The sequence below is a fragment of the Colletotrichum acutatum genome (assembly GCF_030867785.1).
Source record: "Colletotrichum acutatum strain CBS 112980 chromosome Unknown BDZ83scaffold_7, whole genome shotgun sequence".
Classification (NCBI taxonomy): domain Eukaryota; kingdom Fungi; phylum Ascomycota; class Sordariomycetes; order Glomerellales; family Glomerellaceae; genus Colletotrichum; species Colletotrichum acutatum.
In genome coordinates this window covers 456,740-483,596 of record NW_026849001.1, presented here as the reverse complement: position 1 = coordinate 483,596, position 26,857 = coordinate 456,740, and the positions used below count along the sequence as shown (strand labels likewise).

General features: G+C 53.4%; 10 protein-coding genes across 10 annotated transcripts; 6 read left to right on the top strand and 4 right to left on the bottom strand.

Annotated features, from left to right (window-relative positions):
• Positions 1 to 41: 41 nt before the first annotated feature.
• BDZ83DRAFT_602460 (NADH2 dehydrogenase subunit 14K) lies at positions 42 to 1,153 on the top strand. The gene is made up of 2 exons (XM_060507173.1): positions 42 to 375; positions 559 to 1,153. The coding sequence occupies exons 1-2, from the start codon at positions 342 to 344 to the stop codon at positions 777 to 779; spliced, it is 255 nt and encodes an 84-aa protein (XP_060370412.1). The 5' UTR covers positions 42 to 341; the 3' UTR covers positions 780 to 1,153.
• Positions 1,154 to 2,933, bottom strand: BDZ83DRAFT_602458 (initiation factor 2 subunit family protein). The gene is made up of 2 exons (XM_060507172.1): positions 2,205 to 2,933; positions 1,154 to 2,139 (listed from the first exon to the last, which is right to left on the bottom strand). Exons 1-2 carry the CDS (start codon positions 2,748 to 2,750, stop codon positions 1,321 to 1,323), a joined length of 1,365 nt encoding a protein of 454 aa, XP_060370411.1. The 5' UTR covers positions 2,751 to 2,933; the 3' UTR covers positions 1,154 to 1,320.
• Positions 2,934 to 3,468: 535 nt separating this feature from the next.
• BDZ83DRAFT_602456 (translation initiation factor IF-3) lies at positions 3,469 to 4,703 on the bottom strand. The gene is made up of 2 exons (XM_060507171.1): positions 3,646 to 4,703; positions 3,469 to 3,584 (listed from the first exon to the last, which is right to left on the bottom strand). The coding sequence occupies exon 1, from the start codon at positions 4,570 to 4,572 to the stop codon at positions 3,712 to 3,714; it is 861 nt and encodes a 286-aa protein (XP_060370410.1). The 5' UTR covers positions 4,573 to 4,703; the 3' UTR covers positions 3,469 to 3,584; positions 3,646 to 3,711.
• Positions 4,704 to 4,940: 237 nt separating this feature from the next.
• Positions 4,941 to 5,483, top strand: BDZ83DRAFT_566787 (peptidase S24/S26A/S26B/S26C; the record flags this gene model as incomplete). Its single annotated transcript, XM_060503886.1, has 2 exons — positions 4,941 to 5,252; positions 5,310 to 5,483. The coding sequence occupies 2 exons, from the start codon at positions 4,941 to 4,943 to the stop codon at positions 5,481 to 5,483; spliced, it is 486 nt and encodes a 161-aa protein (XP_060370409.1).
• A 454-nt stretch (positions 5,484 to 5,937) lies between these two features.
• On the bottom strand, positions 5,938 to 8,210 carry BDZ83DRAFT_402730 (armadillo-type protein). Its single transcript, XM_060502854.1, has 7 exons — positions 8,068 to 8,210; positions 7,924 to 8,009; positions 7,745 to 7,865; positions 7,535 to 7,648; positions 7,234 to 7,479; positions 6,432 to 7,181; positions 5,938 to 6,379 (listed from the first exon to the last, which is right to left on the bottom strand). Exons 1-7 carry the CDS (start codon positions 8,093 to 8,095, stop codon positions 6,048 to 6,050), a joined length of 1,677 nt encoding a protein of 558 aa, XP_060370408.1. The 5' UTR covers positions 8,096 to 8,210; the 3' UTR covers positions 5,938 to 6,047.
• Positions 8,211 to 10,882: 2,672 nt separating this feature from the next.
• Positions 10,883 to 12,912, top strand: BDZ83DRAFT_602447 (uncharacterized protein). The gene is made up of 4 exons (XM_060507170.1): positions 10,883 to 11,445; positions 11,628 to 11,751; positions 11,805 to 11,954; positions 12,013 to 12,912. Exons 1-4 carry the CDS (start codon positions 11,167 to 11,169, stop codon positions 12,672 to 12,674), a joined length of 1,215 nt encoding a protein of 404 aa, XP_060370407.1. The 5' UTR covers positions 10,883 to 11,166; the 3' UTR covers positions 12,675 to 12,912.
• Positions 12,913 to 14,033: 1,121 nt separating this feature from the next.
• Positions 14,034 to 15,116, top strand: BDZ83DRAFT_566979 (RhoGAP domain-containing protein; the record flags this gene model as incomplete). The annotated part of the gene is made up of 2 exons (XM_060503907.1): positions 14,034 to 14,145; positions 14,203 to 15,116. 2 exons carry the CDS (start codon positions 14,034 to 14,036, stop codon positions 15,114 to 15,116), a joined length of 1,026 nt encoding a protein of 341 aa, XP_060370406.1.
• Positions 15,117 to 16,331: 1,215 nt separating this feature from the next.
• Positions 16,332 to 17,770, top strand: BDZ83DRAFT_402678 (uncharacterized protein). Its single transcript, XM_060502853.1, has 2 exons — positions 16,332 to 16,924; positions 17,000 to 17,770. Exons 1-2 carry the CDS (start codon positions 16,431 to 16,433, stop codon positions 17,652 to 17,654), a joined length of 1,149 nt encoding a protein of 382 aa, XP_060370405.1. The 5' UTR covers positions 16,332 to 16,430; the 3' UTR covers positions 17,655 to 17,770.
• Positions 17,771 to 17,921: 151 nt separating this feature from the next.
• Positions 17,922 to 19,435, bottom strand: BDZ83DRAFT_647113 (uncharacterized protein; the record flags this gene model as incomplete). Its single annotated transcript, XM_060510045.1, has 3 exons — positions 17,922 to 18,250; positions 19,089 to 19,191; positions 19,283 to 19,435. 3 exons carry the CDS (start codon positions 19,433 to 19,435, stop codon positions 17,922 to 17,924), a joined length of 585 nt encoding a protein of 194 aa, XP_060370404.1.
• A 6,291-nt stretch (positions 19,436 to 25,726) lies between these two features.
• Positions 25,727 to 26,710, top strand: BDZ83DRAFT_715786 (bZIP transcription factor; the record flags this gene model as incomplete). Its single annotated transcript, XM_060511783.1, has 2 exons — positions 25,727 to 26,531; positions 26,586 to 26,710. The coding sequence occupies 2 exons, from the start codon at positions 25,727 to 25,729 to the stop codon at positions 26,708 to 26,710; spliced, it is 930 nt and encodes a 309-aa protein (XP_060370403.1).
• Between the last annotated feature and the right edge of the window lie 147 nt (positions 26,711 to 26,857).

Below are 26,857 nucleotides of genomic sequence, written 5' to 3'. Positions count from 1 at the left end.
ATCCAGGGCTCTTCAGCGCTGTAGTACCTAAAACTTCAGCACGCCCCCAAATCCCGCGTAGCTGGGCGGCAGCCATCGAATCGGAAAAACTAGATTTGCAATTATTCCGTCCACCGCAGCGATTGGTCCATCCAGCCGTGCACACGGCGGGTACGCGGACCTCTCACACACCTTGCAGCCCGTCACCACCGGGGGAAGCTTCACATCGTATCTCGAATCGTACGGCCCAATCCAATCGAACTACTCACCCAATTCTACGCCCCGGCGGACAAAGCGGCCCACCTTCGTCAGTCGACTGACCACCATCCTCCCGAGACGAAACACATATCTTAACCGCGACAATGGTCGGCAGGGTCCTCTTCTGGAGTGGCTTCGGTGCGTGATGCCTCCCTCCCCCTTCATCAGGCGACGACATTCTACGGAACGAACCTCCCGTATGTGCCATGGAGGCCAATGGGGTCGGATTCACGAGAGAATAGTCACTAGCCTCTTCTTCGCGCCGCAAACGTTGGGAATCTTCAAGACGTAGTCCACTAACATTCGACGTTTAACTAACAGGCTTCGCCGTCCGCTTCTGGCAAATGGGCATTGAAATGCGCCCCTTCTTCAACAAGGAGTCCCTCTGGGTCTACCCGGTCTACATGCTCGGCGGTGGGGGCTTCGGCTACTGGCTCCAGGGCGTCGACGAGAGGCAGTCGTCCATTCTCAGCGAGCGCAAGTCCATTCTGCTCGAGAAGCGCGCGAGGGCGGCGGCGCGCAAGGAGGCGGAGCAGTCATAAAGACTACGAAATTGGAGCAGTGGACGAATCATCGACAAGAAAGAGAGAGACAGAGGGCGAGGAAGGGACCAAACTCAAAGGCTTTCGAGATGGAAACAAGCTTTGTGACGCCCGTCTGAGTGAGGAAGAGGCAGAAGGGGGCCGGTCAATTCGGGTGTGGTCGATTCGGGACCTCGAAAAATCATTCTCGTTCTAGAGGAGGAACTGGAATTGCGCGGGAACTGACCAGGACGCCAATTGGGAAATCCCCTTAAGAGTCCCTTTGTATATGTTACGTAGAGAGGGGGAGAGGCTTAATTGACGCCGTAAAAGTCATTGATATCTACAGTGTCATCTCCGGGGCATCCCCATCATCAAGTTGGTACTAGGACGTTCTTCAGGACTGCTTCTCATGCTCAATTGATCTACGGTGCAACCTCAATCGAGCTTTCATGACTGGTATCTAACTAAAGGGGTCACCGCAGCAGAACCCCTTACCCCCCCTCAAGACTTTCCCCATGGCTGCTACAATCACCACCTGCCCCGTTTCTACGCCCTTGCTCTACAACTCCTCCAGCTTCCGGAGAATGGCAGGCACAGACACAGGCGACGTGATGCCGAGCTCCGTAACGACCACTGAGATGTAGCGGTCACGGGTGGTGTCAAACAGCAGTCTGAAAGCCTCCTCGGTGTTCTGCTCCGGGTCAATCTCGTTATACGTGAGCGAGTCCATGGCGACCCTCTCGGTAAAGTTGATGGTCTCGCTAAGAGCCATGACCCGAATACCCTGATCAGCCGCCGCAATGGCAATATCGCTCGTGCCGGCCCTGGCGTACATGGCACCGTTGCTGAACATGGCCTCCGCGCCGACCAACACACGCGACGTATCGCGGAGGTGGTCCCGCATGGCGCTCAGGTCGGGGCTGTAGGCCACCTCGACGCCCTGCAGGGCGCGCAGTCGCTTCGCGAGGTCACGGCCGGTGCTCTCAAAGGGGTCGTCGACGACGGTGACGGAGAACCTCTTGCCGTCGGCGTGGGCCTGGCGGAGGGCGCGCTCGACGAGCGGATGGTGGGCGTACGTCAGGACAACTTCGCCGTCGGCGATGTTGTCGGCGGCGGTCTTGACGATGACGAAGTCGGCAAGGGTGATGCGCTCGCGGATGAAGTTGTCGACCGACTCGCGGAGGAGCTTCTTGGCCTCGAAGTCGGGCAGGTCAATGTCGATCTTGCTGACCTGGAGCTTGAGCCAGCGGACGGCATTGCCCATGGAGAAGCACATGGGTCTGCATGCCGACAGGTACTCGATCTGAGGGTTCAGGATGTGTGATGTGAAGTGGCGGGAGAATGTGTTGCCCGGGGGTGTTGTGTAAGAATCAATCACCTAATTCAACGTTAGGGGACTCGCACTTTATATTGGATTCGGACAACGCGCAGTAGTTGGCTTACCTTCTTGAATGCCAACAAAGTCGCCTCTAGTCTTGTGGTACTGTCGGTGATTGCAAACGCGCTCATCTGCTGTCCCAGAGCCAGAACTGCCGGATGGACGTCCTTATCGACCTCCGTCATGTGTATCCTCTTGGCCATAGACAGGTGGCTGAAGCACTCAGGGACCTTGGGTCTGGTGTCCTTGGGAATCGCGACCGGAACGGCCTTGACCGCAGGTCCACCTCTCGCTCCGCCGGCGCCCTGGGGACCGTCTTGTCGGGGTTTCGACTTTCCTCCTTTTGCGTCTCCTCCTCCGGTCTGCTGAGCTCCTCCCTGGCCAGGCGGTGGTGCTGGTTGCGCCTCCTTGGCCTTTGCTCTTCTCGCCGCCTTCTCGGCCTTCGCCCTCGCCTTCAGCTCGGCACCTGACAGCTTCTTCTCGCCTCCCTCTGCTGCTGGAGCAGCCGATGCGTCCTTATTCTGAGCTCCGCCATCTTTCTTGGCAGGTTGCTGAGCCTTTTTGTCTTCGACAGCCTTCGGCGGCTCGGTGTTTGGTGTCTCTGTCGCCATTGCTCCGTGCCTCTTCCCCTCTATTGTGTCGCAGTATTTCTCTGGAGGGCTTAGTTCGGTTTTGACCGACGGTCTTGCAGAAATGGATCGTTTGTGTTGAATTTAGGAGCTTTTGTCGAGGCTCCTTCGGGTTGGCGGTCGGAGTTTCCTTTGATCGAGTCAAAAAGGCTGAGAAGTTTTGGAGGGTTGAGTCACAGGGGTTTGCAAGGCGGGATGCGACGGGTGCCCCGCGCTAAAAGCTCGCTAAAGCTTACCTGCATGGTGCGGGGAGTGACGTTCTTGGTTGTGGTGCCAATCACTGCTCAACGGTGCACTTGAATGCTGCAGCCATCTAAATGAACAAAGCTTGTCATCTCTGTTTTCAGATGTTCATTGACTTATGAGAAAGACAAATTTATACTACAAAGACTCCCAGTCACTTTCACTTGGTGCAAGAATGCAACAACAATGCCGGGCAAGCTAAGCCAAAGGAGTCTAGTTGTACTCCATGACCGCACTGTGAAAGATTCATAAGCACTGACTTTCCATAGAGGAAGGGTGTTTCCTCTAGGCAAGTGTTGAACAGGTATTGAAATGCTCTACCAATCCCATCGACGATGATCATAATCCTAGACACGGATTACTTATCACTTGATTCAAGAGATAGTTGTCAGAGTTCTGTAACACCGTGGTACGCTTCGCGCTCCTCTATCCAATTTGTACTCTGTCATAGAGAATTAGAGTTCAATTCAATCTCAACGTCTTGAAGACAAGTGACATGCCGAAGGGTAATGAGACACAAGGGTGACGGCTGCTCTATGCAGACAGCAAACCCCTTTCTACTAGTTTTCTATGGTACAAGCCTTTCAGTTAGGTTTTGATGTACAAGTTAACACCAACTCCATCCAAATCGTAGGTGCCATCTTATGGAGTCTTCGAGCACAGCTCAACCACCCCGAGTCTCAAGCAGCCTGCCACGACATCAGGTCGATGCTTCCGGCGCAGCGTCTGCAGCCGATGCTTCTTGTGCAGGAGCAGCCTTCGCTGCGGGCTTCGCTGTCGATTCCAAGTGTAGCCTCATAACCTTGCGCGGTTGTCCCTCGGCCTCCTTGTACTCTCTGGCGCCAGCAACCTCCGCCACAGCATCCCGGACCTGCTGTACAAGCGCGCCGGCCTCTTCCAAGGTAGCAATCCTGCTATTCTTCTTCTTCGCAAAGATGACCTCAACCTTGTACCCCTTTTCCAGGAACGTCTTCATCTGCTTCATCTTGTGGCCCATGTCGTGCGGCGCGATGGCCCAGTTGAGCTCGAGCTCCTTGACCCTCGCCAACCTGCGCGCGTTATCCTTCTTGGCCTTTTGCAGCGCCCTCTCCTTCTCCTTCTCGGCGACCTTGTCGACGATGCGGCAGATTGCAAACGGCGGCTGGCCTGGCGCAGGGCGCGGTGGTGGTCTGGAGACCATTCGGAGGGATTGCGTCTCGGGGTCGAGCGACCTTAGAAACGTTCGGGTGTTATGCGGGCCGGTGAGCTTGTTGTTCTCGTCGACGACCATGACTTCACGATCGGAAATCGCCCTGTCCTGGGGAAGCTGGCCTGGCTTAGCAGCAGCGTCGCCGCCAGATACTTGGCCTGATGGCGATGGCTTCTTCTTCTTGAATCGGGGAATAAGGGCGGCGTGGCGCGCGAAACCTTGTAGCGGCGGTGACAGGATTGTTGGTAGGGCTCTAGGGACTGGACTCAGGAGAGCGCTTCGTCGCGAAATCGATTCGATATTTTCAAAGGGCGAGACGAAGACCCTATGCAGGGCCGTCCTGCTGTTGTACAGGCATCGTGTGATCCTCATGATTGTTCGGGTATCCCGCTCTTTGGTAAGAATTCCGTCTCGGGGTTTCAGGGGTGTCGGTCCGGGTACGAATCTGCCAGTCTCACTGTTGTTGTACGGTTGCCGTTTGCGGCTGAACCTGTGATTGCAAGATGCAGAATTAAGGAACAGAAGCAGGCGGAAGACACATGGGGTCTTGTTAAGGTAGCTCTCCCGCCAATCACGCATCACAATCTCATGCGACGAGCTTTCGATGGTCCAAGCTCCCGCGGAACGCCGGCTCCGCGTGTCTCGTCTTTTGCACCCCGTCTTAACGCCCTGAATCACCTAAGATCAAACATTCTGGCAATCGATACGCTGCAAGTCCACGGACGCAGAAGGTCAGCAAAATGGCAGGAAAGCCTCTCCGTCTGGCCATGAATGTAGGCAAAACCCTGGCTCTAAGTCATGTCATGATGGAATATGGCTTCTTCATGGGCCCGGCGTCGGGACCATCCATGCTTCCAACATTTCAAGTGGCAGGCGAATCAATTCTCGTCGATCATCGTTATCGCTACGGTCGTAACGTACTTGTTGGCGATTTAGTTCACTTCAAGATTCCAATCTTCCCAGAATCCGATGGCATCAAACGCGTGATAGGCATGCCTGGCGATTACGTTATGCTGGGCAGCCCTGATGCAGAGAAGCAGAAGATGATACAGGTAACGACGTCGAGATCATTGCCGATTCGAGAACCCTTACTAAGAATGTCTGTGTAGGTTCCTCAGGGCCATTGTTGGGTTGTAGGTGACAATCTCGAAGCATCGAGAGATTCGCGATTGTATGGCCCAGTGCCTTTGGCTCTGATCAGGGGGAAAGCTGTCAATAAGCCATGGTGGCTATCGCTTCTTTCCCCTGGAGGGACAGCTGAGAACGGGCTTCGCGATGTTTAGGATGGCCGGGAGTGAGTGGCGCACAAGACTCAGAAGCAACTGTGTCATGCCACTACACACACATGCCACAACACGACACAGGAAAGACGCGAAAGTTGGCGACGAGGGAACTCCGTAAGCTGAATTCGTCACAGATTGTGAGTTGTTCTTCCGATCCTCTAAAGTATGATCCTAATTACAACGGGTAGGGGAGCCAATGGCACCAGATGAAAGCTCATCAAGCCTATTAAAAGACCGAATAATATGAGACACGGATGGCCCGTCAAACGAGCCATGATGCTTAATACAAAGTAAAAGGTTCGGGTCTTCCTGATAGGAGAGACTAGCCTGCCCCTCTGACGGCATGATCTCGCCAATGAGGGTAGGCCCGCCAAAATAAACGCTCCTTCAAAATGCTTCTACGCCGAAATATAAACTCAACGTAACAACCGAATCTCATTCTGCATGACCAACGCCGAAACACCGCCGACCAGAACCCCCAAACCCCTCGGTCCTGCTGTAGTACCCTTTCAGGGAAGTTGGAGAACAAAGTAATGTTGCAAAATTTCCTGCCGAGGTCGTCGTTCAACCTTCAATGTGAGACTTCGAGCCACTCTGGCCAAGGAGCTCGAGACACCGCTGTGCCAGGTTAACAACTTCGCCTTCATCGTCGTCTTCGAATTCGTTGTCCGGCTCGATTTGACGATTGGCGATCTCCTTGATCTGGTCGACAATGTCTTGTGCTTGGCCAATTAACTGAATGAGGTTTTTGTCCTCGGACTCGAGCAACTGAAGCAAAGTCCAGATTGCTATGTGCTGGAATGTAGCATCGCCGCTCTGAAGGAATCTCGTCAAGTATCCGTGGATACCGCCGTTGGGTTCTTTCCAATCCTGGACGAAGACAGCGTAGTCTCCCACTATTGAATTATTAGATCAAAGTTTAACCTGGTACGATGGAGCTGAACAAACCTTTCGAAGAGAGATTGCCAAGAGCTGCAGCGCTGTTGCCCTGGACCTCGATGCTAGGTGAATGAGTAAGAGGAATGAGAACTTCAAAGACTCCGAGGTTGAGAAGATGAGACTTGAGCTCATCGCTGAGAGCCAGAACAGCAATCGCAGCGGTCATCTCGGACTGAACGGTGACCGGCACGTCGAGGACGAGCTGCTTGCACTTTTGAACTGCGCCGGCGTCAAGGACGAGGGCCTTGTTACGATCAGAGCTGGCAGCAAGGTTCCTAAGGGTCGAGATGGCGTGGCACTGGATCTCTTCGTTCTCGGTAGAGCCCAATAAGTCGACGAGGGGCTTCAGGAAGCCGGCTTCAATGATGGGCGACTCATTGAGGGGGTGGATCGAAATGTTTCGTATGCAGGCGACGGCGGAAAGAATTAAGGGAAGGTAGGATGAAGAAAGGAGTCGAAGCAAAGGCGCGAGACCATTTGATCGCACAATGTCGAGTTGGTACTTCTCGTCAGAAGCAAGGTTGCGAAGAGCGAGCGCTGCCTGGCACTGAACCTTGGGTGATGATGAATCCATAAGCGTGACCAGCGACGAGACGAGCTTTGACTCCGTCTGGGCAAGTTTGCGTCGGTTGTTAGCATCGACTGCAATGTTGCTGAGAGCCGTCGTGCAGTAGTACTGAACGTCGACGTCAGATGAGGAGAGAAGCTGGACAAGAACCGGAATCGCGCCGGCGTTAACGAGTTGCTGGCGGTTCTCGTCTATTGTACCAGTTAGTCCATAATTCAAGTCTGCGAGATAAAGACGCCTTGCCTGAATGTGTCATATTGAGCAACGCTCCAGTCGCGTTCCTCTGAACCCGCATGTCCCGAGACTTCGCCAGCCTCGTCAGAGGGCCCAAGGCGCCAGAGCGCGCAATCTTTGCCTTGTTCTCCTCATGTGTGGCCAAATTCGTGATGCACCCAACTGCGTTGCACTGTACTTCAACATTCGGCGACAACATTTGCCTAATGAGCGGCGTGAGTCCGCCAAGCTGGACAATCAGAACCTTGTTTTCGGCTGGTAAATTGAGTCAGTATCTACCCTGCAGCCTTGCCTGTTACGCTTCACTCACTGTTGACCGCCAAATTTCCTAGCGCCGCGCTGGCAGCGCGCTGAACCTCAATGTCGGGGCTCTGCAAGAGGAAGAGTATCGGTTCGAGGGTGTCACGATCGACCTCGCGAACATCTGGAGCAGCGTGTCAGCATGTCTACGTCAGATGCTACGTCGCGAATGGCATCGTCGGTGTGATTCTGCAATCGACTACACCGCTAGAGAACGTACCTCGCTCTGTGATTTCGGCAAAAGTCAGACTTGCGCTCCGTTGCAAGTCGATGTTTTCGGAGAAGACGAGGGTGCTGAGAGCTCGAAGGGGTTCGCCCGAGAAGAAGTCGGTTTCACCCCGCTGAAACAACGTCAGTATGGAAGGTCGACGACATGATGCATGGCGAAAAACCACATACGTTTTCGAGATACTGGAGAAGGTCGGCAACGGCTTCTCTTTCGCTATCGGCGAGAACTGGTTCGTAGAGACCATCGCGGGCTCTCCCTACATGATCACCATTAGCTTTGGTGATGTAGTCGACATGACGATGGAAAGCTAATACCTCCGCAACATGACTGGCAGGCTCCCATGGCCGAGGTGGGCTACAAAAGCCGATGTTGATGATATCGAGATTCGATGTCGAGTTGGCGGTCGAGAAAGTTGGGGCTTGTTTGTTTGGATGGGGCTTCTCTTCGCAACACGAACGGTTTGGCCGCCCGACGACCAGAGGGATGCGGAGTCTGCGGTGACTCTGGCGACTGGATAGTAGTGTCGATTTGACGATGGAGCCAGTCTGAGAAGCAAATCTTGATGCAAATCGATGGCCAGCGAATTGCGACAATCGGTTCTAGCGGGTGGGAGAGGCCCGAATATTAGTCGGTCGATGGGCGATAGAGTCGGTCAAGTGAGGTTTTGGGAAGAAAGCGACGGCCGCTCCAGTTGTCTCTCGCGGAGCAATGACCCAGGATCAGGTTGCAGCAGCCCGCAGCAATCGGAGAAGCAGCACTGGGCCTTTCTGAGGCTAGTGGGGACGGGAACGACCAGAGAGTGCAGAGGTACCAAAGTGCTAGTAGCAGTCACCAAGCAACCAGCAAATGGAAAGCAAAGCTGCCCTGCTCGGAAAGCGTCAGACAGCATGACCAGCACAAAACAGCGGTGCACTCTGCATACCTCACACTCTGAGGTCGGCTTCGTACCGCGCCAGCAATGCCAGCAGCTCCAGCACCAGCTCCAGCACAGCGAAGCAGATGCCCGTGGAGCCCAGTGGGACTGGTGACCTTGAACATGCAATCTAACTTGTTTCGGCCTAGAGGCTCTCAAAGGGACCCAGGGCAAGAGGTACGTATTGTGTGTACCTGCAGCGTCGTCCGGCTTTTACTCGTGCTGTGAGTGGACGGTTGTTTGTTTCTGCGACGAGACGTGAAAAAGAGAAGGACCCCACCCGCCGCCTCACTCTTCCAACTTCGCACCGCTGCTGCAGCCAGCAAGACTTTGGAGGGCCTATTCCCACCTTATTCCTAGGACCACCTGCAGTCCTCTCCTCCTCCATGTCTCCTCCTTCGGGCGGACCTGCCGCGGGAAGACTCCAAGTCTCCAAGTTCCAACCCGGGCAAACCCTCGAGCTTGGTCGGGAACAACGAGCACGGACCACCTTGCTCCCCTTCCACCACTTTATGCCTTCACATGTGGGAACTAAACTCAATAAGCGCCTTCCATGAAGGGAGGAGCTTGTCACCTTGTGTTGTGCACCCGCCTCATCTTGCATCGAGATTTCTTTCCTTTTATCCAGATGAGCGCCTGCGGTGTGCGGCGGCCGGTCCGGGGTGACAGCATTCCCGGACCTACGCTAGCGACGCTGTGGCTTAATTTGACATGACTCTACGGATATTGCGTAAGGTTATCTCTCTGCGCCGTCGTACCTAGGTTTTACCTTAGGTTGTTGAGTGGTTGACAGGCTTCCATGGGATTTTTGATGGAGGGCTGTGATGAAGACCATCTCCAACTTTCACATGGCTGACTATCTACCCACCAAGCCAAACACAATGTGCACCTGAGCGATCGTGACATTGCTCTTATCTGGGAATGCACGCATCCCTGGGGTCGCACTGAAATGTGACACAGGTAAGGTAGCTTACGTTGCTTCACGATACACCACCTCATGACTGCCCGTTCTGCCGTCTGTCTACCGTACCTAGGTTGCCTGGGGTCAAGCTTCAGATGAGCGCGACCCAGATACTTACCAGTAGGTCTCGATATGCAACAGAAACTCGTCTTCAATAGGTGGCTTACTTGCTGTGACGTTCCCTCCCACACACCTGACTGACTGACTGGTACTTGGCGATAGGAGCCAAGTTGCCAAGGTCTTTGGAGTCAGAAATCCAGGGTCCAGTTACACGCGATTTTCATGGCCGCTTTGATGCTGTGCCTTGTACTTATACATACCAAGTATCCGTAGAGCCGGGTGGGGAGCTTCAGACCGGCGCCTCGACTTCCAATGTGTGATGCTTTGGCGATGCAAAACGAAAATAGATGGAAACATACAATCGTATTTGTCCTATTATCTATCTTCCGTTTTGATCAAGTATCTTGAGCGGTGTCAGTCGCGTACCTAGATGGAATGAAGGAAGATTTGCAGAAAATGTCTCGGAGGTGCATGCCTCATCACGCCCCCTCGAAGATTTTGGCCGTGTCTCTGAAGCTCGAACCGAAGCAAGACAGTCGGTCTCGAGTAAAGCGAGGAATCGGACAATTATGCGCGGAGGAGATCATCGTCCAGACATCCCGTTGAGAGATGAGCACCCGCAGTGTTGAAAAGTGCCTCACTAGGTAGGTATACCTTATCTCGTTACCTACTTGCACGTGGGCTTGTTCATCACAAAGGCTTCATAGAGGCTTCATGGAGATGTAACAGCATCCATTACCAACGGCGAAATGCGTCATCGCACAGCAATTTGCCTACATCACCATGCGAAGCTGATGCCGCTGTACACAACGAGCGCAGCGCTAAATAGAAGCATAAGCATCTTGTTGAACTGCTTGACGACTGCACCCGCTACGCTAAGACGCGCCAGATTTCGACTGGGATACAAGTCAGAACACCAAGAATCAGACGTTGGACGCCCTCAGCGACCTTATTCCTCGAGTGGGTTTGCCCAAGTTCACTGTTCAACCCATCAGCTTCGACTTTTCCCTGTCTTATTCTTATCTGCCTTATCTTAACAAGAGGAACCTAACGGGTACCCGACGCAGTCCAGTAGAAACAGAGATACGGCTGCAGTGGGCGAGGTAGCTAGGAACTGTATGTACCTTTCATCTGAGGTAAGACAAGAGGGACGGGACAGCTGGGATAAATGTTATTTGTTACCTAGGTACCTTGCTACTGCTGGTGCCACCAGTGCCACCAGTGCCACTACCTCAGACTTACGACCTTGCCTCTGCTTCGTTGCTTCCTGATGCAGGTTGGGAGGGGAATAGAACGGCGCAAGAGAGAAAAATCACCAAGGCGTTCAGTCCAGCCCAATCCATTCTCCAAACCACGAATTCCATCCCTCCGTTTTTCTTTCCCACCCATTGTCTTTGCCTCCCGTTATCCCGTCTCCCGCCGTTCCTCCTATACGTCCAGAGGGGCCACGCGCGCCATTAGCCCTCCCACGACGACGCAATGGACGACCCCTCCTCCTCCTCCTCCTCCTCGGCTTCGAAGGACAATGCCGGTCCTGGTTCTATGCCCACGTCGCATCCAAGTCAACAACAGCCTAGCGGTAATGGTCCACTACAACCGCCTGTAGTCGCTACCGCTGCGTCCATCGCGAGACCACATGGTCACGAGCTTCCCTTCGTCACGCCCTCCTCATACCTTCGCCCAAGACCACCCTCGGTTGCTCGCAAAATGCCAGAGAAGCCGCCCAGTCCGCTCGACAAGGACCAGATCCAAGGCCTAGTAAGCTACATGTGCCCTTGGGCCCCTCCCTCGACCATCTCGCGCACCGCCGATTTATGTGCTTGAGCCCGCGTGCGCCCCTAGATGCGAGCGCATGCGGGGTTGTGCTTCTGCCTCGAGACCGTCGCGAATGGGCATATTTGCACCGCAACAAACCGTCGCTGACTTTGCTCGTCTTTTAGCGGGCGATTCGCGATTTCCTCAAGGTCCGAACCAGCTATGATGTCCTACCGCTCTCCTTCCGCCTCATTGTCCTCGACAACGACCTCTTGATCAAGAAGAGTCTCAACATCCTGATTCAAAATGGTACGAGTCATGCTTCTGTCATTACGGGCTGTTTGTTCTGACCATCGATCCAGCCATCGTGTCCGCGCCGCTATGGGATTCGCACAATTCCAGATTTGCTGGTCTTCTGACGGCGACAGATTTCATCAATGTGATTCAATACTATTGCCAGTTCCCCGACGAGATGCATAAGCTGGAGCAGTTTCGACTCAGCAGCTTGCGAGGTCAGTGACGCTCCCATCGCCGTCCAGGCTTTCGGTCGCATACTAAGACGCTTGTCAGATATTGAAAAGGCCATCGGGGCCTCTCCTCTCGAGACCGTATCCGTCAACCCCATGAGACCACTCTACGAGGCCTGCCGCCGCATGCTCAAAACTCGTGCGCGCCGAATTCCCCTCGTTGACGTTGATGACGAGACCGGGCGCGAGATGGTTGTTAGCGTCATCACACAGTACAGAATTCTTAAATTCATCGCCGTCAACAACGAACACAACACCGTCCTGCTCAAGAAGTCCCTCAGGGAGATCGGATTGGGTACATACAAGGACCTTGCTACAGCGCAGATGCACGATTCTGTCCTCAGTGTGGTCGATCTGATGGTCAAGCAAAACATATCCTGCGTCCCGATTGTCGACAAGTACAACCGCCTACTGAACGTCTTCGAAGCTGTCGACATTATTCCGTGTATTAAGGGGGGCGTTTACGAAGAATTGCAGTCGAGCATTGGAGAGGCACTTGTCAAGCGTCCCGACGATTCGCCTGGCATTTACACTTGCAGTCCCGAGGACAGACTAGACTCGATCTTTGACACAGTCCGGAAGTCAAGAGTTCACCGTCTCATAGTAGTGGACGATGATAACAGACTCGCGGGTGTCATCTCCTTGTCCGATATTCTCAAGTATGTGCTTCTGCACGGCGAAGAGGACGACGTCGTGGGGCATTGAACGCGAAATAAAATCGGAATTGCATAGAACCAAGAGCGATGGATCCTCGCTGGAATGACTTGGGAACCGGTAGACATGGTAATGAGCACGTGCTAGGCGTACAGAGGCGTAACTGGGAGGAATACCAGACGGTGCCCGAATTTCTTCATTTTATTTTCATTATAGACGATCGGGGGGCTCACGGAGAAGTTGGCTACCTGAATGCATTACGAAATGAGAACATGTCCCAAGTCATTGCTATACATTGCGAGGTGCCGCCGTGTCTTTTGGCATGATGCAAGATGCAGAGCAGTTGCCTTAGGTCGTGGAGAGCTCTCTCAGAATACACCTAACGAGACTTGGTCGGCATCGGGAAGCCCTGCAGGAGCACTGCCCGTACTATGAAGTACCTATGGCAGGTGCTATTTACTCACACCTCACTCAGTCTGAACATCGGTTAAGATATCCCGCCGCCGACTCGCTCAGCCATACTGGGCAGGTACGATGTCCCTCACACGAGCGCTAAATACGTAGGCAGCTACAGCCAAGCACCATTGTCGTCTAAGCCCTCTCCATCGTCAACGATCTTCGATATCTGACATTGGATATTCTCCGCTTCGGTCCCAGACAGTACCAGCGGGCTCCAGCGTTCGATTTCGCCCCCTTTTGGCCAAAGAATCAATTTCTTTTTTTGCTATGCAGCCTTACGACAATGATCAATCACTATCATCGGGCCTGTCTCGGGACCTCGAGACTGGCACCATCGGAAGCCAGACCGTTAGCACTGCGCCAACCAGTACTGCGCCTCCTCAACTACCCATCGCGACCTCTATGCTGCCATCAAGGGCTGACCCTCAACCGCTAACCATTTCGGGTACTCTTCCTACCTTGGTCACTGGAGATGACCGACGGAGCAGGGCTCTCGCGAGCAGCGCAACATGGACTTCTTCTGTCGGAGACTTGGCCCTATTGTCAGACACGGACGAGATTCAGGACCGTCGAATATTTGTGCAAGACTACAATCGATTGGCCAGGAAAGTATAGCAGCACTCGACCCTCTTGAAGCATTTGACAGTTCACTAATACATGACGACAGCATGGAATTCGATTACTGGCGGTGGATGGCTTCGAAGGAGGAGTGAGCTTCACCATTTTTATGGCATGGAAATTTCCTAACAAGTCTAGCGACATTCACTGCCAGCCGTTATGACTGAGAAACGGAGATGGTGGTCTCGAGTACTGCGTTCAACATCATCAGGGCAACCGCCTACCTCACGAGGACCACCCCACCGAGTCCGTCACAAGCGAAGCGTCAGCGATATTGCCTTACACTTGGTCCACTCTCGTAAACCTGAGCCCAACATACTCGATCTACAGACCATGGTTCGACTGAGCGGAAAGAGCCTCTTCCATCTCCCTGCCGACTATGCTGTTGGCTCACTTATTGTGCCGACTTGCTTCAGGGCAACTGCTCAATACTTGGCCCAATATGGTATGCAACTAGAATCACTGTACATGTGAAAGCTTCTTCTGATATCTTCCTCTGCAGGACCTGTTACACGCGGTGTATTCCGCATTCCCGGTTCGCTACGCGTTGTCAATGCAATCTTTGACTATTACTGCTACGAAAAGCCCGGAGAAGAAGTCACAAGTACGATACGTTGCCCTACCCTGCCATCACATATCAATGCTGGTGCACAAGACGTAGCTTCGGCTTTCAAACGACTGCTATCTGTACTCCCAGGTGGCATCCTTGGCTCTCTCACCCTTTTTGATGCATTGGTCGCGATTCACAGTCAGCTTCGTGGGGAGCCAGAACTCAGCAGAACAAAAGAATCAAAGCTTCGTGCTAGACTCATTGCCATGGCCATTGGGACCATCAAGTCCCACTTCCGTCGAGAGCTTATTTGCGCTGTATTTGGCCTCCTTTCCCTCATCGGACGTGCTGCTGAGACCGCAGCTCGTGAGGATGAGCAGGGCCGGCCACTTCCAACGTCAGATTTGATGGGATACGCAGCTTTGGGGATCGTCTTCGGTCCCCTCCTAGTCGGCAATTTGCTTGACTCCTATACCATGAAGCTCGCAAACCCTTCTTCGGGCTTGCTGCTTTTCCCCCTTACCCCGCCGCGTTTGAAAAGGGAACGACAGCGAAAGAACACTGTCCAAGACAATACAGACTCCATGTCTGTTGACAAAATTCGCGTGGCAAACGACATTACCGAGATGCTCACCTCAAATTGGAGAGAAGTAGTGCGCAACATGAAGGGCTTGTCGAGTTTCCGGGGGCCAAATGAGGATCTGGAGAGCACGAGTCGTCGGAGATTTCTTCGTTCATCAAACTCTGACTCTCTGGCCGTCGGATTGCCAAAAGGCTGGAGGAGCAAGCACTCTTCTCCACGGTCTTCTATCAACCAACATAGGTCGAAATCACCCATTACCCCGACACCGGCGCCTAGTAAGTAGAGAGGCATCCAAAGTCTCAGGATCATGGTAGCTGACACACTTGCAGAGGCTTTAGGTCTGACATTGTCGAAAACCACAGGGAATCTAAATGATTCGCTTCACGTTGGAAGACTCCGGCCGAAGTCTTCCCAGGTACAATCGACTAACAGAATACCTTTGCGCCAGTCTCTCAATCCACTCTCTCCAACGGCAGAAGAAAGTATAGCAGATGATCGAGACCTCAAAGAGAGGAAATTAGGCCCGGGCACAAAAGCTGTTTCACCACGTACGCAAAAGCTAAGAAGAGATCGATCAAATGACTCTGATAATAAAATAAAGCCCAGCGCCAATAAATCCCATGCAGCTGCTGCAGAGAGTCTGGCCGGTTACATGGGTGATTTTTCAAAGAATCAGAGCTTGCATGACGCGGCTCAAAAATTGGAGGGACATTACAGGCAGCGTTCAATGGGGAGTCCCCGTATATCGGAGGAACTCCCAGTCGAAAGAGACTCGGCGAAGGCATCTCCAAAACGACTGCCATACGCAATTTCCGAGAACGGCATCTGGCCTGTACAAATAAACGTGCTCAACCCAGGGAACGATTCCGTAAGGCAGTCGGAAGACTGTAGGCCAAAGACAAGCGGGATGGTCCCTTCGGCACTTCGTCGATTCGTTGGAAGTAATCCCAGCCGAAGCTCAAGTTCCGGAAGCCCGACACCTAGAACTCCAAAGACAAGGCATGCGTCGCGCGACGCTGTAAGCCCGTGTACGCCCACTACGCCCAAACCAGACTCCATCACAGCAACGGCGTCAGAACCTGTGTCATATTTGAAGTCCGAAGGCCGTGATATAGACAGAGGCGCACATCTTATCGAGAAAAACCTTGACAAGCCAGTCTTGGCCAAACCGAACTCGAGAGACAATAGCTTCGATGGTAACGGGATGGTTGGAAAGAAACCAGATGAAGACGTCCCGAGATCGAAATCGCCTTCTCGAACTCCGCATCAGAGCACAGAATCAAATGTTAGGTGCGAAAGTGGTGGCTCCATTCAGGTCACCCCAAAGGAGTTTGTGACCAAAGGTGCTTCACACATTCAGCCTCGACTCCCCGTCACGGTCTCGCCAGGGGCGTTCTAGGAAACGCTGCCTTCTGACGATCTAATCGACGACAATCTTCTTTGCTCGACCGGTACCATAGGCCTGCAAAACCATGCACATCAGCTTGTTCCTCGGCGAGCCGTGGGCGACGGTGGCATCTCTCAGGGTCAATCAAAGTCTCAACAACCGCCAGTGTCGCCTCAGTCGACCCTCTCAAGGCCGCAGAGCATAGCATCCATGGCAGAGGAAATCGCGCAACGCTCTCGAGCATCAAGTCTGAGACCTGTCATAACGCCGGCTCGTCCATCTGGCGGGAGCTATGGTAGCTCGACGCCATCGCATGGATCTATCTCAAAACCAGTGGGAGTGCGAGCCATGGCGGCCATGTTTGAAAATGCGTCCCAGGAGTCGCCTTATATGTCTTTCCCTACAACACCTCGCCCCTCTCGGACGAGTGTAACGGATTTGGGTCTGTTCCATTTAAGGCAAGAAACTGTGCCTCTTGAAACACCGAAAACGAAAGCATTGATCGTAGCTCCAAAAGAGAGTGACCCGGATCCAGGCTGTGGGCTCTCGGGTGGAAGGAATCGACAGACAAGTCATAGACTGCGGTCTGTCACTGACAGCACCGGGTCGTTGATCGTTCCCGAGGCGACCAATGCTCACGGAGGTGCAGTCCATCTCGGTAGGCCATCTCTGGCACAGCTTCAGCAAACACCAGATTCCTCGAGGTACAGGAAGTTTCCTTCCAAGGTCAATACTCTGGACGATGACAAGTACTTACCTCATCTTGGGACCATGACAAGTCCCGCTCAGCAGCCGCCTATCGCACAGCGTGTCGCATTGCCCCGTCCCTCATCTACACTATTAGTGCGCCAACTAAGCGAGGATATCGTCCCGGCACGAGCAGGAAGCCCGGGCCACAATTCCATGCTCCATGCACAAATTCGAAGTCTTCAGAGGCAGCTGGATATCAGGAATGAGGAAAACGCATCTCTTCGGCGTCAACTTGAGACAAGAAATAACTTGGACATTGGAACACTCAGTGAACAGCTTCGAGTATCCAAAAGAGAGTGTGCCATGTGGAAATCTCGTGCCGAAGCTGCAGAAAAACGAGTCTCGGTTCTTGAACACTTCACGCGTAAGCTGAGGGGTATCAAAGGAGGGGATGCGCAGAACGACACTGAAGTTACGTCGCAAAGCGGAAGAGACAGCAACGAGACGGTGGCAACAGAGGATGGAGAAGTTGTGGCGGAGAGAATCAGGAAGGCTATGAGAGGGATGGATGGGACGAGGAGCAGTGATGGCGGGGCTGCAGCTTGGTGGAACGACGACAGGCACAGTAGCAATACCAGGCACTCTGGAGGCCTCGGTGGACAACAGCAGCCGAAATTGACCGAGGAATCATTGCATCAGATTTGGCAGGCGGCGCAGGAGCTGCTTTTGGAGGATGACGATTGATTATTTGGCACAGGAGGCCCAAAGGCCAGCTGTGTCAGGGTAGGGGCGTTGGGAAGCCCGAAGCATGCATTGGGGCTTGATTATAGACATTGAGTTGGCTGTGTATCGATATGGTCTTACATGTCCTACACTGACGAGCCGACACGAAGTTGTAGTAGGGGTGTTATGATGAAGTCGTAGAATTTATGTTCTGCAAAGAGGGCTACCTGTCAGACCCATCCCTAACTGCACATTACCCGCAAAGCCCGAAAGTAGCGTAATGAGATGCTAATCACTCTCCTCCCCCGGGTCACGGCGAATCCTCCACCGCCCTGCATCATCCATGCGCATAGCAACGGTGCCGACCGTCATACGTCCAATACCGTCCAAGATCGCGCCCAAGAGCTCCGAGTCGTCGTCGACAACTTCCTTAACCTCCACTTCCGGCTCCCCTGGTTTCGATCTCTGCCGACGAAGCTTGCGCTCCTCAATCTCTCGCACTTCTCTGGCTTTGACGAGCCTATCGGAGCTCTCAGAAGAAGCCTTGATCTGTGGATGCTGAGAGGTGGAGGTAGATTCGGGAGTAGACAACCTTAAGTTTGGTCGTGCAGGTGTGTCTGATGATGGCGGTGTCCGGGGTCGAGCTGCTGCTGTGCGAGAAGGGCGGTAGGGAATACTTATCCTCCTGTCCTGGTTCACGGTTGAAGATTGTCGGTAGTCTCGATCATGTTGGCCGGGTTGCTGAGATGCCTGGATGGCGAAGGATCCGCGCTTTTGGGTTTGGGGTGACGGGGGTTGAGTTAACGAGATAGGGGTAGTTGATCGGTGCCGCATCAGGTCGGGGGATGGTGGGGTTGGTGTGGGCGGGATGTATCGGGGCGGTCGACGTTGGGTGGGAGGTGGTGTTTGCTGCTGCTGCTGCTGCTGTCTCTGATAATCATGCTGGTGATGGTGCTGTTGCTGTCGGCGCAACTGAGAGGAGTTCGCCGTGGTGGTGGTGGTCGTCGCCGGCCGGGTCACTGGAGCTCGGGGCGGAATGCGCGCGGGTTGACTGGGTGCGGGTTGACTGGGTGCGGGGATGGTGACCTGGTTGCGCCCGTATACGCGCCCGGACGGCTGGTGCCGTCAATTGTCAAAGACGAAGAGGGGCTTGTAGTGATGGGTTGCCTCTACTACGGCCGCAGCGAGCTGGTAGTCTGGAGAGGTTGTCAGCGGTATGCTTGGTGAGGAGTGTTCATCATGAAAGGTGCTGCAAGGGTGTTTGCGAGAGATGTTGAGAGCATGAAGCGCGTTCTCGAACATGACTTGGGGATGGATTTTTGCGCAAAACAGCCCCGTGATGTGCCGGGAGTATTAATTCCATGCGCAAAAGACGTGTTGAGTCTCGTAATGGAATGCCGTTTGAAATGACGGGACACGGGATTTCTAGCCAGATGGGAAACGAGTATTACTCACCAACACCGGGTCCCAGATCGCGGGAGGTAAGGACTTTGATGGACAGATCCGGGTTGACCTTGCCGATGATCTGAGCACCGTTACCATTGGTGAGGTGAACATCCTGTCAAGGGTCAGCATTCATCTACCGATATATGAAAGTCGATCGGAGCAAAGCCATATTGCCTCAACAGAGCTCTCAGAGAAAGACCTACGCGATTGAGAATGGCAGTGACGTTTCCGTCCGCGTCAAGAACGGCAGAGTCACCGCGCAGCTGCAAGACCTTGCCGATGAGCATAACGTTGCGACCAACGTAGTTGTCAAGGTACTGCGCCGTGATGCGCGGGGTGGAGGTCGCTTCGGCCATGGCTTGATTGTTGGTATTCTTGGTCCAACGGGCTGGTTGTGCAAGGATCTGTTCTTGGTGCTACAGATCCGAAGTGTACGATTTTGACAGAGAGGCAGTGGATTTACTGATTGGATGCAGTTCGTCTTATGCGGAACGGTTGGTCGAGATCTTGGGAATGGAATTTGGCCTTGATTGAGGGGCAGACGCGCCGCGGTAAGACACCCTCGCCCGGCACTTGTCGCGGTATCAGGTGACCTGTCAGGTGGTCTGTGATGACACACCTTACCTAATCCGGACCATGGAGATCTGCGCTGGTCCCTGAACCGTTCTTAGAGATCGTCAAAAACGTTATATTAACGGTATCCTATCCTCGCAACCGTCTCAATCATTATCTACCCATCACAGGGGAGATGGAAGAATCATTCCCTTGGCGAACCATGACGTGGCCTCTGGACAATTGACTTCTGACCGCCTGGAATTCTCATGGTCTCCATGCCCAATCGGACATTTCACTGTTGGTTTGAAAGACTGTATCGAGTCCACCCACCAGACCGAAGCATGGTGAGCGAGTCACCAAAGTGGTGCCCTGTGGATCTCATCCTACCACACAAGACTTTTCTCAGGATGGCTTCCTTGCATCCTTATGATGTCATTCGAGTCCCGTTGCTTGTTTCTTTTCCCTGAAAGAGTTTGCAGGGCCCCGGCCGATCATTAAGCATCTCGTGATGGAAAAGCGCACCGTGTTGATGGCTGGCAGTTACAAACCTACCTGTTGGTTCCTACTGTGCCTCCCTACAACTCACCTTACCTCTAGAGCCAGACGGGATTATTTGACGGCTTCGTTGTATAGAACGTCGTTCTTTGACGGAAGTCGATTTTAGAACGATGGCCTTGATGTTATCGATCTCGTTTAATGCCTGGTCCATCGTTGCTCGGCATGTTTCAATGTCGTCCTCTGACGACATTGCTCGTTTATATTGACTTTCTGAACGCATGAAGGGTCCTCTGGTGCAACCATCCAATCAAACCTCGTCCTTACGCAAAATAATAACGGCTTTCTGTCGCTCAACATGTTATTTCTAAGCCCCTAACACGTGTCGAGGTTCATCGTGGGTTGAGACGTCAATCTCTTTCCATTTTGGGGGCCACCGGTCTCGGCGGTGCATGGCAGACTGGGAAAAACTTGGAATTCTGACAGCGGCAGGCAATCAATCGAAACGCGACGACTCGTCCAGGACCGAACCAAGACGGAACATGAGTCGGCGATGGGGACGCCGTAATCACTCCACTCTGACATTGGCGGTGGGTGGACTGAGTAACAAACTTTCCGTGTTGTTTACCATTCTGTGACCCAATATTAGCACATAATGCATTTGTCAAGACAATGTAGCATCGAGTTGAGATGTTTTGACAACAGCACCTATCGTCCCTCAGGTCATGCATCTGGCAGACAGCGGCTGATAGAAAAAAAAGGTTGAGTTGGATGGGTGGCAATGACAACAAGCCGAATTCAGGGTCCTTTGGCGGCAGGACATAGCTGCAGGGAGTGGCCAGTGAGGCCAAGGCCCCTGACCGGGGTTGGACAGATGATCTCGGTTGAAAACAGGGCATTCTGTAAGGTTTGACCTACTGTGTAGTGTATCCGTTCGGGGACGCGAGCCGCTGGTTTCTTCACGCGCGCAACATCCCTATGACCTCAATGGTTTGTCCAAAGTTCGTTGGTCTGTAAGAAGGTGGTTTTGGGGGGTTCCCTGGCCGCTCTCCTTTCCATTTTGGGTAGATGCTAGGTTCTCCCAAGAACACAGTGTATTTCTGGTCAAAGCCTTAAAGGGAGAAGTCTCCGCCGGCAGCAGCAGATAGGCGGACATGTCGGGAATAGCAAGTGACATCAGGCTTGGAGTTGCCGTTTTTTTTCTCGGGCCGTGATAGTGCAGTCGCGGATCGCAGCACGGCTACCCGGGCTAGCTTGTCAGGATGCTCACTGGGGTCCATTGCGACATGAATCGCTGGCGTAGAATCGGCGATCTAGCATCGTGATATCTGGCGCTGACAGCCCAGACCACAGGTCGATATACACAGATCTGAAAGACATCGTGAGCATGGGGCGTTCTGTTCAACTTGGATGTGACTCTTTGGTCTCGACGCATCTCTTACTCACCACGCTCGCGTAGTGTGTAATGTGTGCAGCTGGGGCCCTGCCAGGTATGCCGGTCGCTCTATGGAGAAATGGATTTTCCCCAAGGTGAGACCAAGGCGGGACAAGTTGAGACGGCAAGAAGATAAGACCAAAGACAGTAGAGTCAAGAGTATTCGTAGTTGATAGTTTCCAAGGAGGGAAAGCACCGCGAGTGCTAAGCTGGCTCCCTCGCTATCCTCGTTGTCAAGATGCAGGTTGATGTGGGTGGACGAGAAGAGCAGTTGGGTTTCCGCCGTCGACAGTATCCCTACGGCGTAAGTAGTAAGGTAGATAGGACTCGTAGGAGCATGCAGTGCGGTGTCCAAGGTGGGCAAAGTTCAGAGCTGTTTCTGTTCACGGTGGTTTGGCGTGACCGTTTTGGGCGACGCTGAAGTTACTGAACACTCTGGATGAGGAGGGCTGCCCCTCACTTTCTCCACTCAAGGTACCAAGCGTTCCCGAGATTTCCCCCTGCACCTACCAGCCATGGGCCATGGCACGCCGCACTCGACAGCAAGTGCCAGGAAGGATTGAAGCAAGCAGGGCCCTGGGCAGGCAGGAAGCTGGCAACGGCGGGGCCGCGACGATTAGGTGGCATGGATGGGGGAAGGAAAGCTCAACCCGGCGCCCGGACCTTCCACCAAGAGGACTTTCCATTGGTTCCCGGGCAGCATCAATGTCACATCCCATCTGTCTTGATGGTCGTGGTGGTGGTCGCTTGTGCTGCACTGCTGCTGCTGTTGCTGCTGTTCCCAGACTTTCACACCCATTCCTCGTTTTTCCAAGTCGCTCTCTGGTCTGTGCCCTCACCCTCACCGGCCATGGTCCCTGGCGGGCTCTAAGGTTGAATTCCATGGCTTCTTGGGAGTATCGTTACAGTAAAAGCTGGGCAAAATCTCATCTGGAATGCGTCGCTGACTGTGTCTCTGCTGGGGCTGTTGATTGTGACTGGCTCGAACCTGGGCACTGACACACCGTTCGATGCGTCCTCGCATACCCGGTCATCCGTGTATTCCCCTGGCAAGCAATGGCTCAAAGGACTTATGAAGGCAGTTCGGCACCGTGGGCCCATTTCGGTCGTCGGTGTGTTGTACAGAAAAGGAACAAGAAAGAAGCGTAAAGAAGAATATAGATCTTGACAACTGTACGGAGTAATAGAATGACAAGCGACAACCGACGACAGTATTCGAAGCGTTAGGCACCTTCCATTACTATTATTATTCTCCGGAGTTTTTCATCCGAAAGAACAGGGACTTGGTCGCAGCTTTCCAACTTCTGCCAACAATTAGCCCCCAAGGCAACGGCCCCATGGCGAACCCAGGGAAGGACAAGGTAGGTGGTAGAGGGACGGCAGGGTAGGTACCTGGTGACTTTGATGGATGTCCCTGCCTGCCTTCTCGTCAGTCTCTGGCATCCAATGGGTGCCAACCTAACTACCTGCCTAACCTTACCTTGCACAGCAGAGGGGTCGGATCGGGTGCGTGTGCGTGTGTGTCTGTGTCTGTGTCTGAAGACGGAGTGTTGGATGAAGCTTAGGCGGGACTCGGTAGGTCTGGTTCCCTTAGCCCGTCCAGCAATAATTATCTGCGATAATTCTTGACATCCAGTTCTGCTACACTACACAGCTATGGCACCGTCTGAGAGGCAAATTGTGCTTAGCGTAGAAGCTATACTGTCTAGGTACCTTACTTACCCCGCCATTTTGTGTCGCGCAGCCAAGGTAAGCTGAGGTGAATTCATGTATGGTGCATCGCACGTACCTCAGGCAAGGGAGGTTGACGAGTGAAGACACCCGGCTACAAATTTAAATGGTCGCAATGGTGGTGCTGGAAGTCTGGAACCGGTGCTGATATTGGCGCTGCATGTATATATCCACCATCGACAGGGTGTCTGCCCGTGTTTGACAGATAAGGTGCCTGTGTGTGTTTAGCTCTTTGGTTTGACCTGATCCAATGTGATTGCTTCTGCCGAGGGAGCAACACTTCGGTCTAGGTTAGTAGCTAAGCCAAGGTAGATGAAGGTAGATGCACCATCTCGCCTAACTGCTTTTCTCAGTTCTAGACGTCCTACCTACCTGCCTTACCCTCATTAAGCTAACTGGAAGGAAGGTAGCGTGAGGTAATTGGAGCCTGAGCTAAGGGCAATTGCTAGGGAAAATGCTGTTGAGGAAAGTAGAAACGTGGTGTTCGAGGCAATGCAATTGTCGAAGCTCCCGTCCTTCCCGCCTGCCCACCTCATGTGTGGTATGCGGTACTCCGTACCTTATGCCTTTGAAATGCCCACCCCCATTTCTGTTCATCGCCTTCTACCGACGACGACTTCCCTTCCCCGTCTCTCATCCCCCCCTCTTCCCAACCTGCACATTGTCTGTTCCTGGGAAAAGCTCATACCTGCCCACATCGAGCCTCTTTGATCCCACATCCATTGTCAATTTCGCTCCATCTGGATTCCACCGCTGCTCCTCTCTGTCACAGCTTGCTACCTTAGCTTTGAGCATCAATCTGATCAATTGCCGGAGCCTACTCCGCTGCTGTCCTTCTCAGCCAATTTATCCTCGATCCTCAACACGGCTTCGAGCACCGCCATCTCTCTCTTCTCTCCAACAACCTAAGAGATCTCGCCCGGCTCTGCTTCCGTCGTCTTTTGCTTGGCAACCTCCGACTCATCCCTGCCCTCCCGCCGACATCTTCCTTGTGTGACCGCGACTGCGACGGCCCCATCAAACTGCAAGCATTACCAGCCCAGTGCCCACACCACCACTACCTGAGCATCCTTGTCTGGCTGATGGCAAGACGTTGCCGCGCTCTCACCACGCTGCAACCGGCACAACGACAATAGGCTGACTGTCACGACATTGACCTCCTTCGCCAATATCGACAAAGTAATACTCGAAGCTCAGCTTTACGACCGTTCGATATCCTGCCTAGCCGGGTGCATCATATTCCGCTTCTTCCTCGAACCACCAGAGGTTCCGTACGCTCCGGATCCTTAGCAGTCTTTCGGCTCGTTGGAACGGCGCCCCGCTGATCTTTGCCTACCGTTTCCCGTCAAGAAACGCCCGGTCGCCGGCCTGCTTCGACCGTATTGCTCTCATATTGTCCGGCTCGGCAGCTCTCCAGATCGTCGACAGTGTCTTTTCTCACTGACGCACGATCAGCTGCCCCAATCATCCGTGGTATGCAGATTTCAAACCTTCATTGAGAACCCCGCAGTACCTTCAGACTCCCGTCCTCAGCGATATATCGCAATATCCCTTTCGCCAGCCCCTCCCGTCCTTGCCGTTTGCGCCTACCTTGCCCTTCTATGTAACGTACGTCTCCTCGCCCTGTTGCTCCATCCCAGACACCTTTTCGGGCCAGCGTGTGGTATTACCTTTCTACGTGTGGGAGAGTGCGAATACCCACGGTGCCCCGTTTACCAGCGACCCCCTCCGTTTCTACACAATATCAAGGTATTCTCAGTTGCTCTTGATGATGCCTGTCCCCGGGCTCCACCGAATCACCCACTTCCATCCGCATCATTGACCTGTCGCAATCCTAATCCATCGTCCCCCAAAGCTACCTCTTCTTAATCCTGGGTACTCTTTCTTTTGATATTGCCAGACGCAGACACTGACCATCAGACATTGTAGCGTGCCCTCCTACGTTTTCGATCTCGACGAGGATCAGCTTCGCTTTTTGAACAAAGCAGTACCTTCTCGTATCCGAAACCACCCCACGTCCTCATCGACACCGCGCCGCGCAACCAATTTCGGGTCTTGTCCATCGCCAAGTACACGCAGGCGTCGAGATCAGTCCGACTTTTTGGCAAAACTCTTCATCGTGTGTTTTCTCGCTTTTCCACCTTCTTGCCCACGGTCTTCGCTTTTGCCTTGTTTTTTCCCTCTCGTACTGCTCAACGTCCTTGACGGTTCTCTGGTTGCTGTAGCTCGTCCCAGCAAGCAAGCCCAGAGTCAGTGTCACGCGCAAATCACTTGGTAGTCTTTACGCATCGGGTAGGTCAGCAGCGCACGATACAACGTTCATTGTCCTACCCTGGACCAGATAACGCTTCCCCACGACCGGAACACCCTTTTTCAGCAAGATTTGAGCTCGACGCCTTCGCTAGACCTGGCAAGGTCCTTAAGCCGGACGATGAATACCCCTCCGAGTTTCTTCAATGATGCGGTTGATATTGCAACACCGACTAACAATGACTTCCCCAGCGACCAACCACGAACACTTCATCTAGATTCGCTCGACTTAGTCCGACCGGAAGATAGCGACACATCGGAGAACATGGCACACCATCCTTCCGTATATATGGCTGTTCCGGGCGCTTGGGATCCACTGGTGACTGGCATGCCCTCATTCTACAGCCACCATGGCCAAGCACAATACAACACAAAGCAAGAAGACGTTGAAGATAGGCCAACAATACTAAACATACCTCCGGCTTCAACATTTCAATCGGGTGCGCGGGCCGACGCCAATAGCTCGATGCAGTCTCGACCGTCAAAATCGAGTCGAGCAGCGGACCCTTATGATGCGAGCCCACCCAGGAAGAAGGGAAGGAAAGGCAAAGCTCCGGAGCAGAACGATCAGGACCCGAAAAGAGACAAGTTCCTCGAACGAAACCGAGTCGCTGCGAGCAAATGTCGCCAAAAAAAGAAGGAATGGGTCTCAGACCTTCAGGAAACCAAGCAGGGACTGGAGAATCAGCATGCACAGCTGCAGATGGAATACAATGGACTGGTCGATGAAGTTACGAGAATGAAGAACGAGCTCATGTCGCACGCAAATTGCAACGACCCGAACATCAACCTGTGGCTCGACAACGAGGCCCGGCGATTTGTTCAGGTGAGCGCAGAGCGTGTAAAAAAGCAAAGTCTTGATGCCAGTCGCATGGCTGGCAACAGGCCACTCGGCACTGGGGGAGGTTATAGACCGTCAATTGACAGTAAGAAAACCCCTCATCCCACGACATAGCATTGGAGATATTGATTGATGCCAGGTCAAATGTCTCTGATATCGCCTGCCCGCTCAGAGCGTGCGATGACGAGTCTGTCATCGAGATCTGGAAGTGATGCTGATATCAACTACGACCACATGCCTGACAGTGCTTTCGACCACGCATAGAGCGCCGTGGGTGGCGACGATGCGAAATGAATAGCAAGGCGCTGGGACTTGAGAAGTTGAGCCTGTCTGGGCACAGCATGGTTAAGAAACTCTCGCTATCTTGAGTGTAGTTTCCAGAATAGGAGTTCGGATGGGTTCGGGGACATA